This window comes from Bombus pyrosoma, linkage group LG15 (assembly GCF_014825855.1).
Source record: "Bombus pyrosoma isolate SC7728 linkage group LG15, ASM1482585v1, whole genome shotgun sequence".
Lineage (NCBI taxonomy): Eukaryota > Metazoa > Arthropoda > Insecta > Hymenoptera > Apidae > Bombus > Bombus pyrosoma.
In genome coordinates, this window is record NC_057784.1 from 4,704,920 (window position 1) to 4,723,737 (window position 18,818).

Consider the following 18,818-nt stretch of genomic DNA (forward strand, 5'->3'; position numbering starts at 1 on the left):
TAGAATGAATATAGAACCGAAAGTGTAGCATAGAAATTGCGCGCGACAATGGTGCTATCTAGCAGCGACACAAGAAAATCTTCTCAATACATTCCCATCTAAATAAATATCAAGTTTCGGGTTGCTTATTAATGCATAGTCTCACATTGAGATTAATGCGTGTGAAAAAATAAAAGTTACTCGATGCTCGACGAAAATGTTTTCATCAATTTTAACGTGTCTTTATGTCATACAAATTTCATAGAAGTCTGAATTGAAACAATTTTACCATCTGTGGAGGATTCGTTTTAAATATCATATATACAGTAGTAGTGTACTGTACTGCATGTGTGCATCACGCAATTCCTACACTAATTAGATACATATTTTCCTGTACGTAAATTATACTTAATTCTTTAGTTATTTTAGTTTTTTTATGTGAAGCTTTTATTATATAGAACATTTTAAGTATGTAAATGGATATATATACATATATGTATATTATACAAACATTTAAAGTGATCAAAAAGTATATAATATACGAAATAAGTCTATTATAAGTTTGTTTTAATTACTTAAAAAGTTTTACAGGAACAAATAAATATATACAAAATTAATTAATAAAACATTCAATCGTAAGTAAACGTTATTAAAAAGAATAAAACCTATAAGAACAAATTTTCAATGATTAGTGTTATTTACATAGAATAAATTATTGAATAAAACACTAAATCGTAGGTAGGAGAATGGTTATCAAGAAAATAAAACCTACAAAAACAATTCTCAATTATCATTCGGTGTTATATGATAACATAAACGTGATTGGTGTGTACGCGGCATAAATTTATAACTTGATCATTGTTGACGCATAGCACCGCGAGAGTGCGCATTACTCAGTGAAAGAAAATGGTGGTTATTTGGGTGTAGTCGGACGATTTTCTACATCACAAATGTGAGTACCGGCTGACGAAGGAACTACGAGTGCTGTTTGTCAGTGCGTCGCGAAGCTAATATGATCGAATCGATATCAGAGGTAATGAAACAATCATATAACTGAACAAATATCTTATATATCCGTACGAAACCGCTGATTTTAAGTAGATATTGTTGTTCACGCATCTCCGCATGACAAGTATACTTGCTTGTCTTCCCTATGTATTTTATCAGACAAAAATCATGGATAAATCGGTGACGTTCATAGAGAATGAAAAGATTCGAATTTATTCATAGGTCTCGAAGCTATTCGCCGCCAGACAATGTGTAAAATATGCACTGACGCGATATTTTTGGGATAGATGTCACATTATCTCTTTGGTGGTCTTGACTATATGCGCGCGTACGAATGTGTGCATTTATTTGATTTGCGGTATACGTGTGTGGTACTTCCTCTTCACCCCTTAATACGCATGTGTTCGGCATGCATTGTAACGGTGTGTCCGTGAGATACGTATATCACAGTATATACGTAAGACCTGCTACTTGCTATATACTGTCAACATTTTTCAAGTGACTGTTCCACGATGCTTGACAACATACTGCGATATTTAACGAAGTAAATTTTATTTCCCACCTGTTTACGTTCAATCTCTTTATTTCAACTTATTAATACTTCCCGCAGTTATTTCGTTGAACAAGTTTACGAAATCCATAAGTAATAATAAATACATAAGTGTTCGATTTATTAATAAATAACAAAATATTGTCTAGACGATATATTTAGTATATCTAAAGCACTAATTCTGAGATCGGCTGTCCTCACATTTATTGGCAGTCGACATGATCAACATTAGACTATTGATGTTGTTAAATTTATATAATCCGTCTGGTATATAAAACTGTTTGCAAAGTAGGGATTATAGTGAAACCAGAAGGACTAATACACACATGCAATTCTGCCCTCTGTAAAATAGATTAATTCAAGCTTTATTGATAGAATTCTATTTCTATCACAAAATGTTCTTCTATGTAGTTCTAATTTTGTTTTTCATTCCTTTTTTAAATAAACAATTTACTTCGCTTGTAGTTTTTTGCATATTCGTTACTCGAATAATTTGTAAATTATTTGTGCATTTAACATATGGTATGATGTGCATATATAATATAAAATTATTTTAATAAAATTATTAATTCGCATTTAATGCAAACACTTATAAATTATTAACATTATTTAAAATTACAATAAAATTGTAATGATAAACATAATGAAATAAGCATACATATTTATTAATATTTGAAGTATGTCATGTAAAATATTTAAATAGAATGACGTAAAAAAGATGTTTGTTATATATGAGAAATATTAATTTTAAATTACTTTTTACTCACAATACATGTGTATTATTACTTTGAACCATTAATAACAAACAATATTTATAACTTATAAACAAAGTAAATGTATAACTTGCTTGAAATAGTGAATTATTTTTTAATATATATAATATTAAATCAAAATATACTTTAAAATCATCAATCTATTTTGAAAACTTATGTTGAATTAAAAATTAAAGATAAGTTAAAAGATAAATTAAATATTTATATAATATTCAATCAGAACCTCGAAATTAAAAAATTTGTCTCATTTTATAAAAAATAGAAATTATAATAAAGATATTATCACAGTCAATTTTTCCTATAAAGAATGGATATTATTATAAACAAAATAAATTCTTTATTTATTTATGAAAATTTTTTCATTAATATTTTATTATTATTAGTTACTATTATTAATATCAATATTTTTTCTGTTTTCAGAATCATTTAACTTCTTTGGTATTAAATACTTATTAAGAAATTGAAGTAACAGAGTATATTTGGTAAAGAAAGGAGGAAAAGATCTGTGATGAATATAAGAACCACATACTCTGTGCACTTACATAAATGCATCCAGTATTTTATAATTTGAAAGATAAAGTTAATTAAAGATACTGTTTTTCTAAAAATCTTTATCTAAATCAAACTGAGAGAGAAAAAATATATATATATAAAAATTTATATATATATATATAAATATATATATACATATATATAAAATAGAAGACAAGGATTTTCATAAAGTGAATTCTTTCATACGTTGGTTATGTGCAATGCCGAGATGCTGCAATGAAAACAAGGCAGTGAGTTCGGTTGGCACTAGTCGGGAACATAATACGGAAGATATTTTGTTAACACAGAGTCGTTCTTTTACAATTGGAAATCAGTTGGAATTAGAGGAAGATCCACCAATTGTTGAGAAATCACACAGAAGAGTAAGGTGTGATCTAAGTCCAGTTCCAACAAGCACAAGTACTAATTTGAATATAAAACTTTTAAGTATTAAGGTAAACTTCTTATAAATTAGTTTTAGATTTATATTTTATCTTTTATATACATGTTGTTAATTTCGCAAATTTATTACTGAACATTGTTAATATCTCTGTGCACACTTATTTATTATTACATTGAGGATTATAATACTAGTGTATTGATTACAGGCAGATAGAAATAGTCGTCAAGATCAAGTGGAGACTGGATCTGGTGGGTACAGAGAACGGAAGAAAGAAATTAAAAAGAGAGCAGCTATAGGCAATACAGTGCGTGGATTCCTCTCATCTGGCCACAGCAGGCAGGACAGGTATAATGATGTCTGTATCAAAATCATGCTTCTTACATTGTCATTTTTTATCTTCTGTCATTTAATTTCTTTGCTGTAATTCATTCTTTGCTTTTCATTTAACTATACATGTTCAATATATATGTATATGTTTAATTTGGAATGCATTTTATAAAGATTGTTCTTTAATATACTATTTTACAGATTCCGTTTCCTAAATAATTATTCTATTACAATACATAATCTGAAACATGTCTCTAAGGAACAGAGTGTTTGTGTACCTCAAACTTTGAATTTTTGAATTACTGAATATAACAAACTATAATAATATATTAAATACTAAAACTACACATGCACAGGAATCTTTTGTATATCTCATCTGTATTGTACATGTACATATTGAAATTATTATAATCTTTAAGAAACATTACTTTAGAAAAATATATTAATTAAAATATTTTGTGCTAAAATTAGTTGAAAAATTAGTGAATGCTGAAGTACTATAAAATCTAATCAAGAAATTTTTTCCACATGAAATTAGAAAATTTCATCAGGAAAAGTATAAATCCCAATATATTTTCAGAATTACTGACCCTGAACTTCAAGTATGAAATTTTATAGGTATTCAAAGGTTAGTAATTACATGATTTACATTATTGTCATACTGCAATATAGAACTATTCAATTATTATTTATTGTCATTTAAACGTTCAAGAAAAAATAATAATTTATCAACAATTATTGACGCAGATTTATGTTTTGGAATTTTTATCATTATTATAGATTTGTGTATATCTTAAATTTATTTTTCAAACATTTTTCATACTTCTGCTTCCTCTAAGATTAAGTAGTACTTCAAACCATTATTCATAGCATTTCAATATTACATAATATAATGATTTCATAGCTGGCATGTACGTACTACGAGTACATTTAGTACAGATGAGGCTAAACATTAATTTTTTAATTTAGATTTACTATTCTTCATAGTTATATAGTAAAAGGTATTTGATTGCAAAATATGTGTGTGTGTAACATTTTCCAATTTTTATCATATTCATAAAACACAATGTAATACATGAAACATTTCATGATGACAAATATGACTTCAATTTGGTGTAATCATACTTTCTGCTATAGTTTGTATTTATATTTTATATTACAAAATAAAAGCTTTCTATCTTTAGATACTTTGATACTTTTAGATACTTTGTATCTAAATTGAAATGTATATAATTATATGATTTAAACGTAAAATTTAAACTTTGTCTTTTTTCATCAAAAAAAATAATATTTAAAAGAAGAATTTAATGAAAAGAACAGGAAATATTGCGTAATAATTATGTAGTATATTTAATGATGTTTTAGGTATGAGACAAATAGACAACAATCTTCAGGGGGAAGTGGCCTGTCAAGTTTATGCCCAAAGCTGGTGGCCAGTGGAGGTGGCGGTAATCAGAGTGGGATTAGCCTGGCAGTGGGCCACTTAGCCTCTCAAGAAGGAGTAGGTCCTTGCTCAGTTGTAACCACTCAAAGAATCCATAATCATACACATAATCACAAACGCCAAAGAAAATTATCTATTGTCTCACAAGCTGGCACTAGTGCTCATAGTTCGGGAGATAGAAAGGTATATTAGAAAACAAAAGATATTTTATATGTAAGTAATATTTTCATATAAGTATAAATTGTATATTTTTACCTATTTTCTTAGACATCAAATCTAAGCCGCTCCTCTACACCAATTTGCAAAAAACAAGTGCGGACACAAAGGGCTGATCATACAGATTCATTATCGATAACAAGTAACGGAGTCGCCAGTAGCTCACCTTCTTCTAAAAAGAAAGTTTTATCTGCATTACGAATTTGTGAAAAATCATCATCTCGGAATCTCAATTCACCATCCTTAGATCATGAAAATGATCGCAGTTTTAGCGATGCAGAGGAAGCTATTACGGCAACAGAAAATGTGTTCAATGTACCAGGTATTTTATACTTGCATTCAGCAACAATTTTTGTATACAGAACGTTTTGCAGATTTTACTACGAAGTTCGCTTTTATGTACAGGATCCAGTTCCACACCTTCAACACCACTTAGTCGATTGAAATCAAAGAAATCGGACGAAGATGAAACGAGTGTGGAATACAATATTAGTGAAGAAGGTGCTGATTCCTCACGGAACCCAGCAGACAAAAAAGGATCACTAGATTCCAACGAAGAAAAGACGTCTACATTAGAATGTTTCGAATCTTCTAAAACTTCGAATATTATAAGAAAAATATCGGCAAATAGTATCGACGAAGAAATAAGTGCACAGAATAAGCAAAAAGTAATTTCCACTTCTTCCACAAGTACGAAATCCAGCAATATAAAATCTAGAAACAAATATGTTGCAGAAAAGATGATTGAGCAACACAATAGCAAAAATTTAAAAGGAATAAATATGGAAAAAAACATAAATACAAGTTCGTCCACAGAAACATCCATGAGTTCAGCAGCTAATAAAAATAACGAAAAAACCAAACGTAAAACGTCTAACGAAGAGCCGAAATCTACTAATATTGCAGAGAATGAAGACTTAGCTAAAAATTCTGAGAAAAATGTGATAGATGATAAAAATGACACGCAACAAAGTGAAGAAATGATAAAAAGCTCAAGATTTGTAACATCAAAAGTGTCAGAAGAAATTGTGGAAACTGAGATTAAGGATATAGATGCGCAAAGAGAAGTAGAAGAAGAAGTGACGATATATGATGAAGATGATAATGGCACCAGTATCAGTGATATTGTTGCTACTCAAGCACTTCATGAATCTCTGAGTAAATTAGGTAAAGTACCACCATTAGATACTGAGTTGAAGAATGTCAAGGATACGAACACTCAAGACGAAACCAAGATGGTCAAAGAAGAAAAAGAAAAGGAAGTCGTGCAAGAAGAAGCAGTGGAAGGATTTATTGGTCCTTTACTTGATGAAAATTTTAAAGCAGATGAAAAATTAACACAGAAAACAATGGCTATGGAGGAAGTACGAAATTTATTGATGAAAGTTAAAGTGCAAACTGTTGAAGATGATGATGATGAAGAAAAGGCTATAGGTATATCACCAGATGGTAGATTTTTAAAATTTGAAGAAGAAATTGGTAGAGGCAGCTTTAAGACTGTATATAGAGGTCTGGATACTCAAACTGGTGTAGCTGTTGCTTGGTGTGAATTGCAGGTCAGAGAAATGTAATTGAATGTTTGTATTACTTTTAAACAGATTTGTATATAATTATAACTTTTCTTTTAGGAAAAAAAATTAAATAAGACGGAAAGATTAAGATTTCGAGAGGAAGCAGAAATGTTGAAAGGTTTACAACACCCAAATATTGTCAGGTTTTATGACTATTGGGAAGTTACACTTACACGTAGAAAATATATTGTGCTAGTCACCGAACTTATGACTTCAGGAACCTTGAAAACGTACGTTTTTAAACTCATGAAAAATTTACAAAATTCCTAATATTATAATTATAATTCTAAATTATTATGCAATTTCATATAGGTATCTAAGACGATTTAAAAAAATTAATCCAAAAGTTGTAAAATCTTGGTGTCGACAAATTTTGAAAGGCCTTAGTTTCTTGCATTCGAGGTCACCACCAATTATTCATCGTGATTTAAAATGTGACAATATCTTTATTACTGGTACCACAGGAAGTGTAAAAATTGGCGATTTGGGACTTGCTACTCTTAAAAACAGGAGTTTTGCAAAAAGCGTTATCGGAACACCTGAATTTATGGCACCAGAAATGTATGAAGAACATTACGATGAATCCGTTGACGTTTATGCGTTTGGAATGTGTATGCTTGAAATGGCTACTAGTGAATATCCATATTCAGAATGTACTGGACCGGCACAAATATATAAACGCGTAGTATCGGTAAATTATTTAATGAATTTTTTATTATTTATATAGCATTCATTTTTATTCAACGTGTCAAACAACATATTAAATAATGTTTGTATTATACGCAGGGTGTAAAGCCGCAAAGTTACGATAAAGTGGAAAATCCAGAAGTACGTGAGATTATAGAAATGTGCATTCGATTAAAGAAAGAAGAACGGCCTTTAGTTAAAGATCTTTTAAATCACGAATTTTTTGCGGACGATGTTGGCTTAAAATTAGAAATGGTTTCAAGAGATTCAGCTGTAGCGGATGCGGAATTATCGCGTGTTGAATTCCGACTTCGAGTGTTGGATCCCAAGAAACGTACTAATAAACATAAAGAGAACGAGGCGATACAGTTTGATTTTGACATTCAAACTGATAATGCAGAAGAAGTAGCCTCAGAAATGGCTAAATCTAGCCTTATACTTGAGGAAGATGTCAAGGCTGTAGCAAAAATGTTAAAATCGCAAATCAGCACTTTGTTACGAGAGAGAGAAGAACGTAAAGCCAAAGAAGAAAAGGAACGTTTAGATCGAGAAGCGGATAGTGCTAATACAACCAATGAAAATTTGTTACAACAACAATTATTACTTCAACAAATGCAATTGCAACAGCAACAACAACAGATGCAATCAAATATGAGCATCCAAATGCAAGGTCAAGTACAAATGCAGTTGCAACAGAATCAAATACCTTTGCAACAACAACAACAAATGCAAACTGCTGCACAACAACCTCAGCAACACAATTTACAACCACAACAAGTCCAATTGGTTCAACAGCAACCATTAATGCAGCAACAAACGTCTGTTGTTCAGCCACAGCAAGCACAACAAATGCAACAAGTGACTCAGGTTTCACAGCAGCAAGTGCAGTACCAACAACAGCAATATCAACAGCAGCTACAACAACAATATCAACAGCAACAACAACAGCCACAACAATTTCCTCAGCATGTTTCACAAAATTTAACTGCTACTTCTTCACAATGCTCTACCCCTCAGACTGTACAGACTCAACCACAATTTCCTCAAGTATCTCAACAAATACAACAACAGCAACATTTGCATCAGCAACAACAGTACATACAACTGAATCAAATGAATGTGCCGCAACAGATGGGTCATCAAATACAACAACCACAGATACAAATTTTATCACAACCCCAACATATGCATCAGCAAATATCGCAACCTCCACAAGTGCAATATTCTCAACCGCAAATACAGCATGTTCAAAATCAGCAGTACTATCAGCAGAATACGACAGGAACCTCAGGATACAGTACACAACCCCTATATCAGCAAAATATATCTCAACAAGTGTATCATTCGTATGCCAGTTCAAGTTCCTCCGGCCATGTAGAGATTTTATCATCCAACCAGCCTACAGCCCAAATTTATTCTCATCCAAGTATTCCTCAGAATACAGCACCTCCAACTTCACAGCCTTACATGCAACCACAGCCAGGACAAGTGCAAGCATCTGTACCAACTGGTCTAAATCTTCAGAGCACGTCATCAGCGACTCATATACAAAATACAATAACATCAACGATTCCAAATATGCAAAGTGCACAAACTCTTATTTCGAACAGTGGACATCAATCTCAGTCTCAACAAAATGTCTTAGTTCAAATGAAATATTCGCAAAGTTCTAGTATCCCTACTTCTGTACCCATATCATCCGGGATTTCTGTGCCATCAACAACAGTGTCTCAGCAACAACAGCATTTCATTTCAAACACAGAACAGCTATGTTCTAACACAGAAAGATCATCTTTATCTAAACAAGATACAATGGATTCTGTGCAATCTTTGCCAACGGACGTACCACCTACTATTCAGGATCAAGGAAATGTCTCTAATGTGTCTAACATAAGCACATCTCAAGCAGCAATGCCAAATGAAGGGTAAATATATGAAATTTCAATGATTCTTTAAATAAATATTGTTTAAGAAACTGACCAATATTTTGTTTATATAGAATAAATCAAGAAAGTGCAGAGAATGTCACTTCATCCGAAAGATCTAGAGTAAAAAGATCCGGTACGAAACGTAAGAAGCCTGGTATCAAATTAACAGTTTTGTCTGTAAGTAGTAATGAGGGACAATCAATGATTGTTGAATGTCAGTTAGATACCAGCAAACAAAAAACTGTGACATTTAAATTCGATAGAGATGATATGGTACCTACTGACATTGCTAATAACCTGGTAAGTAAATAATAGAATTTTATATGTCAATATTTTTATCTTCAAAATTTTTATTATTATTCTATTCTTATTTTCTTCAGGTTGCTGAAAATTTATTGCCACAATCTCAATGTGAAACGTTCGTTGAATTGATAGAAGACATCGTTAAACAATTACGTTTGGATCCTACACGGGCTTTACCTTTAGTAGCACATGGTCCACCAGATCAATCTGCCGGTGGTAGTCCGGTTACGAGTCGTCGACCTAGAGATCGTGACCACAGTCTTGATACAGCTAAGGTAATGGTTTTCTTTCCGTTTTTTCAATTTGTTTTATAGATATTAATATACTACGAATATAATGAAATTTATACAATTTATCTACAAAGGAAATTCGTTTTCTTTTTTTTTTCTTTTTTTCTGTTTTTTTATCAGAGACAAATAGAAATAAATTTTGAAATAGAAGTTTTCAACAAAGATCATTGTCATTAGTATTATTACTTAAGAACCTGATACACAAAAGTCCATAATGCATATCATAGGACTATTTTGCTTGTTGTAAGTTCTTTTCTTGAAATAATAGAACCATGTTTCTTATATATTTCATATTAAAATAACGTTGTGGTTACGCTCGAGATGTATATCTCGTGGTCCCATAAAAAAAAAAAAAACACAAGGGTGTACCTCCAAGGTATAATTGGTGTGTATCGTTTTGGACGCAGCAGGTGAGACATGGCTCGCTAACTCGTCAAAGCAGCCACCGATCGTCGTACAAAATCCATCGTAGACACCGTTCGGTGAGTTCATCGTCCCCTCTATACCTTATCCTGTTTCCTATATTTCATCGTATAATCGTGGACGTTTGTGCATCCTTTTTGATTCATGATACATTGTGTTCGGACATTTGTGTATCTTTTGAAGTACAGCAATATTATATGACGACATTTCCTGCATATTAAATTCCTCCCATAGGCAATTTGTATAACATAGTTAGACTATGGCCAGGGCGTACTTTATACTTTAATTTTTATATATTTATTCTTAATTATATATTATATTTAATTTTTACTTGAAAATTTTTCAGGAAAATTCACTCTTTTATGAAGATTATAATTTCTATTAGCAGTATATTACAATACATTTATATATAAGAGAATCCTATATATATATATATACATATATATATATATATATATATAAAATAATAAACAACATTCATACAGCATTCTTTAGAAATGAATGAAATTGTATTTATTTGAATAGATTTTTTTGTAACATAATAGCATTGTAAGATATGCATTCATTATTAAAAATACCTATTTGTGTTTCCCTTTTTTAATTTATTTTAAATATACTTAGTAATGTAACCGACTTATATAACTGTATTTTGCAATAATTATTTCATTTATGCCGCTATTTGGTTTTGTTTACGTGCATTGTAATTATTTTATTGGTAAAAGGTAAACTTTGATAGCTAGATAATTATTTTTTGTATGATTCCAGAGAGACGAAACTTCCAATACTTCTACGCCTACAAAATTATTACCAATTGACCAAATTCTTTCTCATATTACGGGCTCCACCTCCATGGATAAGCAACAAAATGTGCAAACGCCTGATAGCCAAATGGGTCCTGAAAACACATCAGCTGAAGCATCCAGAAGATCATCAACCTCTACACAAAATACGGATACATTAACACCAACTAATTTACCAAGCGATCCCACTGATCCAACTCAGGAAACCATAGTTTCTGCAACAGCAGACACAGTGTTAGACGCGCAAAATATACTTAAAGATGAAACAGCTAAATCAACGTATATCCAAAGTCAAATAACCGATTCGACTGTAAATCAAATAAATGAAAAATCTAAAGAATCCGTCGTTCAAGATGCAATGGAACAAGAGAAAGAAACGAATAAAGAGACACACTTTGATGCCATAACTGCAGAAGTAGCTACATTAACTGCGCCACCTCCAGCACGAAAAATTTCTCGTTTTTTAGTTAGCCCTGTAGTTGAACAGAAGATTGTTACAAATGAAGAAGAAGGATCTACTTCTGTAGAAAATACAGATAAATCTAACGTATTAACAGCTCAGCCTAGTTCATTATCGCAATCAAATACGATTGATGAGGGGCAAGTAAAACACGATGATCTGGAAGTGAATGTTTTAGAAGCACAAGCTATGGTTCCTGAGAAATCTAATATTGAAATCGTTACGCAAAATCCTCAATGTATTGCAGAACAAGTAGACACTGTTCAAACAATTCAACAACAGGTACAACAATCAATTGCTCTTCAAAGTACTGTACAAGGGCAAGCAATCCTACCCATATCACAAATGCAACAGAATGTTAGTGCTGTGCAATCTAGTCAACAAAATGTAATAGTTCCAGGATCAGCAATAACGCATCAATCGCCTCAACAGGTACAAGTTGTATCGCAAAACGTAGCCATGCAACAAAAGGATCCACAAACTCAAGTTGCATCGAGCGGAATCAATATATCAGGACAATATCAAAATCAATCTATGCCATGCAATATTCTATTACAGCAACAACAGATTCCTATACAACAAAGTTTAACGCAAATGCACATTCAGCCTGAACATCAGCATCAGGGACAAATGCAAGCTCAGCGACCATTGCAACAATTTCAACATCAACAAATACAGCAACAACATCAACAATATGTGATGCTTCCTAGACATATTCCACAATTACAACCAGCCACAATTATAGACGAAAGAAACCGCAGAATTTCTAATATTTCTACAACATCGAACATGTCTACGGATTCGCAAATTTCGGACATTGCTAATATGACGGACGATAAGAAGCAAACAATGATCATGCCCAATTTATCTATGCCCCAAACGCAGCATGTACAATTTATTTCTCAACCAGATGGATCAAATATCACTCCTTTACCACAGACTGTTTTGGAACCAATTCAACAGCTTCAAACAGCACCTCAAGCTACAGTGAATGTCCCAGTAAATGTATCTGTACCTGTTTCAGTTCCTGCCCATCAAGCTGTCACTGTAGAAGTTGCTCCTAAAGTTACACTTAAAACTAAAGAAGTTTCATCAACACTTCCAGATTTAGCACAAAATTTAGCAAATATACTTTCGAACCCGAAATCGAAATCTGTAACTCCTCATTGTTTAACTACCCACGAACCAAGCCAAACTGTAAATATCCCAGGAACTACAATACTCGAATATAAACCTACTCTCCAGTCTGAACAGTATTTTCAACCTATTCAACCAGAAGCAAGTCAAATACAAATGCAAACGCAATTACAGCATAATTATCAAGTGAACACAACACAGCAAGGAATTTCACAAACGTTTCAATTTAGTCAACAACCTCATCAAGCTCAGATACCTCTGCAGCAAACAATGCAACTAAATGCAACCCATCAGATCGACCCTCAGTTACAAATGGCACAACAAAATTTTCAACAGAGCAAATGGACTGCTTCTATGAATCAAAATATTATACAGCAATCTGCGTCAATCAGACATATTCAACAGATTCAACCACAATCGCAACAAACTATCCCACAACACGTTATACAAGAAAGTCAAAATGTAGAAAGTTGCATTTCTTCCGATCAATCTCAGTTTCATTTAAAGCTCCCTGATCAACAACTCTTAGGAAAAGTATCCGAAACAGAAGCTCAAGAAGCTAATTCAGTTGGGTATGTATAGTGTATATAATATTGCCAAATGTTTAATACAGGTATGTTTATACATTAATTTATTTTGTCTATATATTAGGCGTACAAGTTCTGAATATCCTTTATTATCGGAGAACGAAAACTCTAGCCATGATATAACTCCTGAACATACGATCGTTGAATCTGTAGATTCGGTATTATTTACACAAAATCAAGCATTGCAACAACAACAGCAGCAGCAACACCAACAACAGCAACAACATCGAAAGCTTAGTCAACAGAATTCGCTAGATAAAGTCTCAGATACGACTACTGGAACTGGTGTTCCGGGTGGAACAGGTCCACAGACAATAGCAGATCTCCATCAAAAGCTTGTTCAATTAACAAGTCAGCCGTCCGAAGCGCTTAATGTAGGCACACCACCTATAAGTTATCCAGCTACTCCTCATAATCACCAGATAATAGGTGGATATGATGCCTACATGCATTCTTTACAACAGAAACTTGTTAATATTGGCATGCCAATTTCCACTACACATGGCATAGTAAGTAATTTAAAAAATATAAAGAATTAAATTTTCTTGTATTTTGTATTAATAATATGATAAATACATAGCAGGGTCCTCTATCACCTCAGACTACAATACAGTCGACTACAAACTTGACTGATTCAAATGTTCCAACAAGTGTAGAAAGTTCTGTTTTAACTCAAGAAAGCTCAATTCAACAACTTACGCTTTCTCAAACTGTAGGTTTTACATTAAGAACGTCATATACATTTGTCTTGAAAGACTCAAATTAATAAAATGAAAATATAAAATTTTCTTATGTTCAGCATGTAGATTGCTCTCTTGATAGTCCAACTCCAATACCTGGAGGGGCTCCTGTAGGGTCTGAAACTATGAGTCCGAGTAAAGAAAGTATAAAAGTTCGAACCCAAAGACCGGGATCTCGTCTCCAAGAATTAGAACAAGAATTAGCAAAAATTCATAGAGGATCGATTCCAGCAACAGCTTCTCCACAACCTTTAACACCGCCTGTATCCATCAGTTCTGTTCCGCCGTCGTCCGTTGGTTCTATTCAGCTGCAACCATCGTTACAGTCTACTCAAAGTTTATTGACTACCGTTCCACCTGTAACTGCTGTACCTGTTGCTACCGTTACTCCCAGTGTCTTTACATCACGCTCTGATACGAACACTCCGGTGCAAGTAGAATCTCAAGAAAATGTTTCCGAGGTACATATAAAGTATATTTAAGTGTAGCAAATTTCGATATTTTCAACGAACGTTCTCGAAAAATAACTAACTAATTTTAATAGAAGGTTAGTACAGCACAACCTGTTAGAAAAATATCAAGATTCGTGGTTTCCAAGGTCGCAGGTCCTCCTAGTAATGCTACTACACCGATTCAACAATATACCGATATGTCAAAAAATCAAACAGAAGATTCGAAGATTTATCATATAGATGACACACAGGGTAAGTATTCTAAAGATCAATGAAATAGATACATTTAGAAATGTTTAAAAATTAAATATTCATGAATTACAGGTACACCAGTCCAAATAACTCACAGCCGTGAGGGTTCTCTTCCACCTACGCAAATTACTCAGCCTATTAATGCTCCTGTTGTAGAAGTAAATACATAGCTTTTACTAAGTATATGTTTAATTAATTTATGTGCCATTAACCCAACTATTAATATTATTTATAGCAAGCAGAAAAAGATGAGAGATTTTGGACATTAACACCAAGTGAAGAATATCAATTGCTTATAAAAAAGTAGGTTTACATCTATAGAAATTTCATTTTACAATTTTATAATAATTAAAAATTAACTTCTTTTACTTCTGTATATATACAGGCAAACTATGGAATTGGAATCCCTGCAAAGAAGACACAGAGAAGAATTGGAACGATTTCAACAGCATCAATTGCAGCTATTAATTCAACAGCAACAGCAAGCTAGTGTACTTCATCAACATCACCATCAACATCATCCAGTGCTTTATCATACCGTTACGACTAGTGTGCCAGGTTAGTAATTAATAGTAACTTTAAGTAACTTTAAACAACTATTTTATACATCCCATTTCAATTATTATATTTCATTGTCCCTCGTAATGACATAATTCTTTTCCTAACAGGACAAACTAGACTTCCAGGTACAGAAGACTATTTAATGTTTAACACAACGCCCCAAACTCCTTTACAAAAAGCTCCAAGTAATTATCCAGATACCGATGAAACATTACGATTAGCTATGCAGAAATTGAAACAAACTCCTTTGCAACTACAACCACAACAGGCGGCAACTGGAATACCACACGCTTATGTTATTCCAATTCCAGTAGTGCCTTCTGAAACTATGCAAAACGTGTCTACTCAACAACCTACTAGTTATACAAGTGAACTAACCGAATCTCTAGAGCCAGCACATAATTCGACAATTATAAATTCAACGCAATATCAGTTCACGCCTATATTACCAGATGGAACAAATATCGCAGTATCCTCTACTGGATCATTAGTTACACCTATACCGATATCAAGTTCAACAGGAAGTGGAGGTTACATCCAGTATCACGATAATCAAACATTATCAAATTTTCAAACATTTAGTTGCACACCACACGGCGGTTTCTTTTTACCAGCTGGCTATCGGCTAATATACGCTCCTTCTGGTGGAACGTCTCAGTCGCAGCCAGCTACACCAGCTACCCCACATATAGGAAATTCTCATGACGGTACACCGCCGGCAGAACCTTTGCACGCCGCAAATGTTGACAATTCAATAGCTCCACCTTCCCATACCGATCAATAACGTAATCTTCAGCAAGTTATGATCTATATTTTTCGATTTACTCATTTTCGTAATACATTCTTTATTTAAACGTGTTGTCCTTATCCACTAGTATGAGAATCATGCATTATTACAATTGTTATTCTATTATAGTTTTGCTAATACGTATTGCTACCCTCGTCTTCGTGAATATGTATGCGAGGAGATGCGAATGAAAGTATTTAGGATGTATTTGATATTGTAACATCCGTGCGTATCTCTAAAATATTCTCGTTATCTGTGCGTCAGCATATTAATTATTTGATATGTGCCTCGCAGCAAAATTAAATTCAATTCGTACACGGAGAATATTTTGAATGAACGAATTAAGCTTCTGGACAAAAAAAAACATAGGAAAGAAAAAGAAATAAAATATTGAAATTGAGAATAGAGGCCTTTACATGTACTGTGCTTATATCTTATTGCAGTAAATATCCTTCTTTAGTAAAAATGCTTATTAAAAGACTTTTTCTGCTCTCAATTTATTGATATCACAGTCCACATTAGTACAGGCCTCAGCTAGTCTTACAAATGATGGCGTACAGCCATTCTGCTCGATATATATGTATAACTGTTAATGTATACTGAATGCTTTGGAGAGAGAGAGAATGTATGTTTACGTGTGCATGGATGTGATTGCAGGCGTCAGACAGAGAAGAAATATGATTAATATAGTCACTGTTATGCTTTAATGTATTTCTAGCGATTTTACCTATTTCAATTAAAAAAAAAAGTCATGTGTTACTAGTTAGCAGTTTCATGTATCTTATCTAATATTATATCAACTATTATCTTTTTTAGACTCGATTGTGAATATTTTTATTATTGCATATTTAATTTATCGAAGTTTATTTCATTTGAATTGGCATTTCATTTACGATACGTTCTGAAATACATTTGCACAATCCATTCCTTTGAATATTTTAGGAATTTTTGTTATTTAGCACTTCAATTTCTGATAAAATGGTGATGAAAATAATGGTAATCATCATAGATATTGAGAATCTAATTAAGAAAAAAAGAAGCTCAATAGGAACATGACATATGTATGAAATTCATACATGTTTTAACAATATCAAAAATAAAATAATCTAGTGCTTGTGTTACATCCCAAAAAATATATTTTAAATTTTCACCTGTGCTATCACATATTGCATTTTGCAATATAGTTAAGAATAGCTTATTTGTATAACTACAAATATTACTGCTGTTTATTGGTGATTATAATGTTATCTTTATTTCGTTCAAATAACTGCAGTTCGCGTCGTTTTTAATGTTGCGATTTACTACTGCTTTAAGCATGAATTTATTATTATCAGTATTCGAATTTCGAAAACTATTTTAAAATTATGAATATAAAGTTTTTTCTTGTAATTTCCAAGTTATTGATACTTGATCATGATATTATATTAAATTACACTCAATTGTTTCATATACACATATGTTTTATTTCTAAGTTTTGCATACCATAATTCCGTTATTTCGTTTTCCACTTTATTTGGGAGAAAATATAATTATACCTTTAAATCCAGTTAATCCACCTGGTAATAAATTCATGTGGCTGTTGAACGAAACATTATAATATAGGTAATTGTATGTATTTCTTATGGAAATGCATTGCAATTATTCTTATATAGTTACTTTTAAATAAATTTATTAGATAATACTCAAAGAAAATGCATAACATGTAATACTTAATGTACATATTATTCATTTACTGTTAGGTGGATTGGCTTTTGATAAAGATGCAGCTTCTATGTTTGTTAATAAAAGCTGAGTATATGAAGTTTCTAAAATAAACTGTATTTAAATGTAATAATTTACAGTGATATAGTTTGGTAAAAATTGATTTTTAATTTCTTAAACTTATTCATTGAATGTGATGAAATGCATGAAATAAGACAATAGAAATGAATATTATTTCATTAGCAGCATTGCAATGGACTATTTCCTTCCAAATATATTTTACACAATGTGATTTTAAATATACATAGTATTATAATGATAATGATGATGATATAATTGGAGTAAATTTTTGTAAAACATTATTGTTGTTTTACCAAAGAATACCAAACCGCACTGTTACATACAAGAAAAAATCACAATGTGAATTCATCATAATTCTCTTCTACTAATATGGCATCTAACTTGATGGAATTGAACGACTTAGTACATTCAGACATAGGTATTACAATATATTTTTCAGAAAATATGACAAAAAAACAAGTAAATCATATTTTGCTACATTTAAAAGATTCACACATAAAGTCTTAGTACATATTGATGGATCAGAATTTAATGAACTAATTTATTAAAGTTATTTAATTTATTTAACAGATTCATATAATTAATTGCAAGCATATATAGATAATTTGTTGATTTATATATATATATATATATATATGATTTATATACATATATATGTATATATATATAGTATGTACTGTATAAGCATACTGTTCTAAACATATGAATATATCATATGATATTTTAGAAATGCAATTGTGAAAAACACATGTTTCTTGTGTTACATTTTGCTTTTTCAAATTTCAAATGTAAAAAAACAAAACTTGACTTGAATAATAGAATGAATT

At 31.8% G+C, this 18,818-nt stretch overlaps 1 protein-coding gene across 9 annotated transcripts; it reads left to right on the plus strand.

The window, feature by feature from the left end:
* The first annotated feature begins 145 nt into the window (after positions 1 to 145).
* Positions 146 to 16,971, plus strand: LOC122575944 (mucin-17-like). 9 transcript variants are annotated; one of them, XM_043745477.1, is made up of 23 exons: positions 146 to 372; positions 718 to 1,012; positions 1,210 to 1,323; positions 2,731 to 3,296; positions 3,450 to 3,589; positions 4,937 to 5,198; positions 5,283 to 5,553; positions 5,637 to 6,787; positions 6,860 to 7,032; positions 7,115 to 7,493; positions 7,589 to 9,414; positions 9,489 to 9,717; positions 9,798 to 9,995; positions 10,418 to 10,492; positions 11,199 to 13,402; positions 13,482 to 13,926; positions 13,998 to 14,129; positions 14,217 to 14,618; positions 14,702 to 14,861; positions 14,934 to 15,019; positions 15,097 to 15,164; positions 15,247 to 15,419; positions 15,530 to 16,971. In XM_043745477.1, exons 4-23 carry the CDS (start codon positions 3,063 to 3,065, stop codon positions 16,204 to 16,206), a joined length of 9,285 nt encoding a protein of 3,094 aa, XP_043601412.1. In that variant the 5' UTR covers positions 146 to 372; positions 718 to 1,012; positions 1,210 to 1,323; positions 2,731 to 3,062; the 3' UTR covers positions 16,207 to 16,971. The 9 variants fall into 9 exon arrangements, with proteins under 9 accessions (XP_043601412.1, XP_043601411.1, XP_043601417.1 ...); XM_043745476.1 differs by lacking the exon at positions 1,210 to 1,323; XM_043745482.1 differs by lacking the exon at positions 1,210 to 1,323 and having other exon boundaries at positions 14,705 to 14,861.
* The last annotated feature ends 1,847 nt before the right edge of the window (positions 16,972 to 18,818 follow it).

Bases quoted from the DNA above. Each gene is read 5' to 3' on its own strand.
- LOC122575944 (XM_043745477.1), top strand. From the start codon at position 3,063: ATGCCGAGATGCTGCAATGAAAACAAGGCAGTGAGTTCGGTTGGCACT. The intron at 13,927-13,997 runs GTAAGTAATTTA...ATAAATACATAG, and splicing joins TTTCCACTACACATGGCATA to CAGGGTCCTCTATCACCTCA. The intron at 15,420-15,529 runs GTTAGTAATTAA...TTTTCCTAACAG, and splicing joins CGTTACGACTAGTGTGCCAG to GACAAACTAGACTTCCAGGT.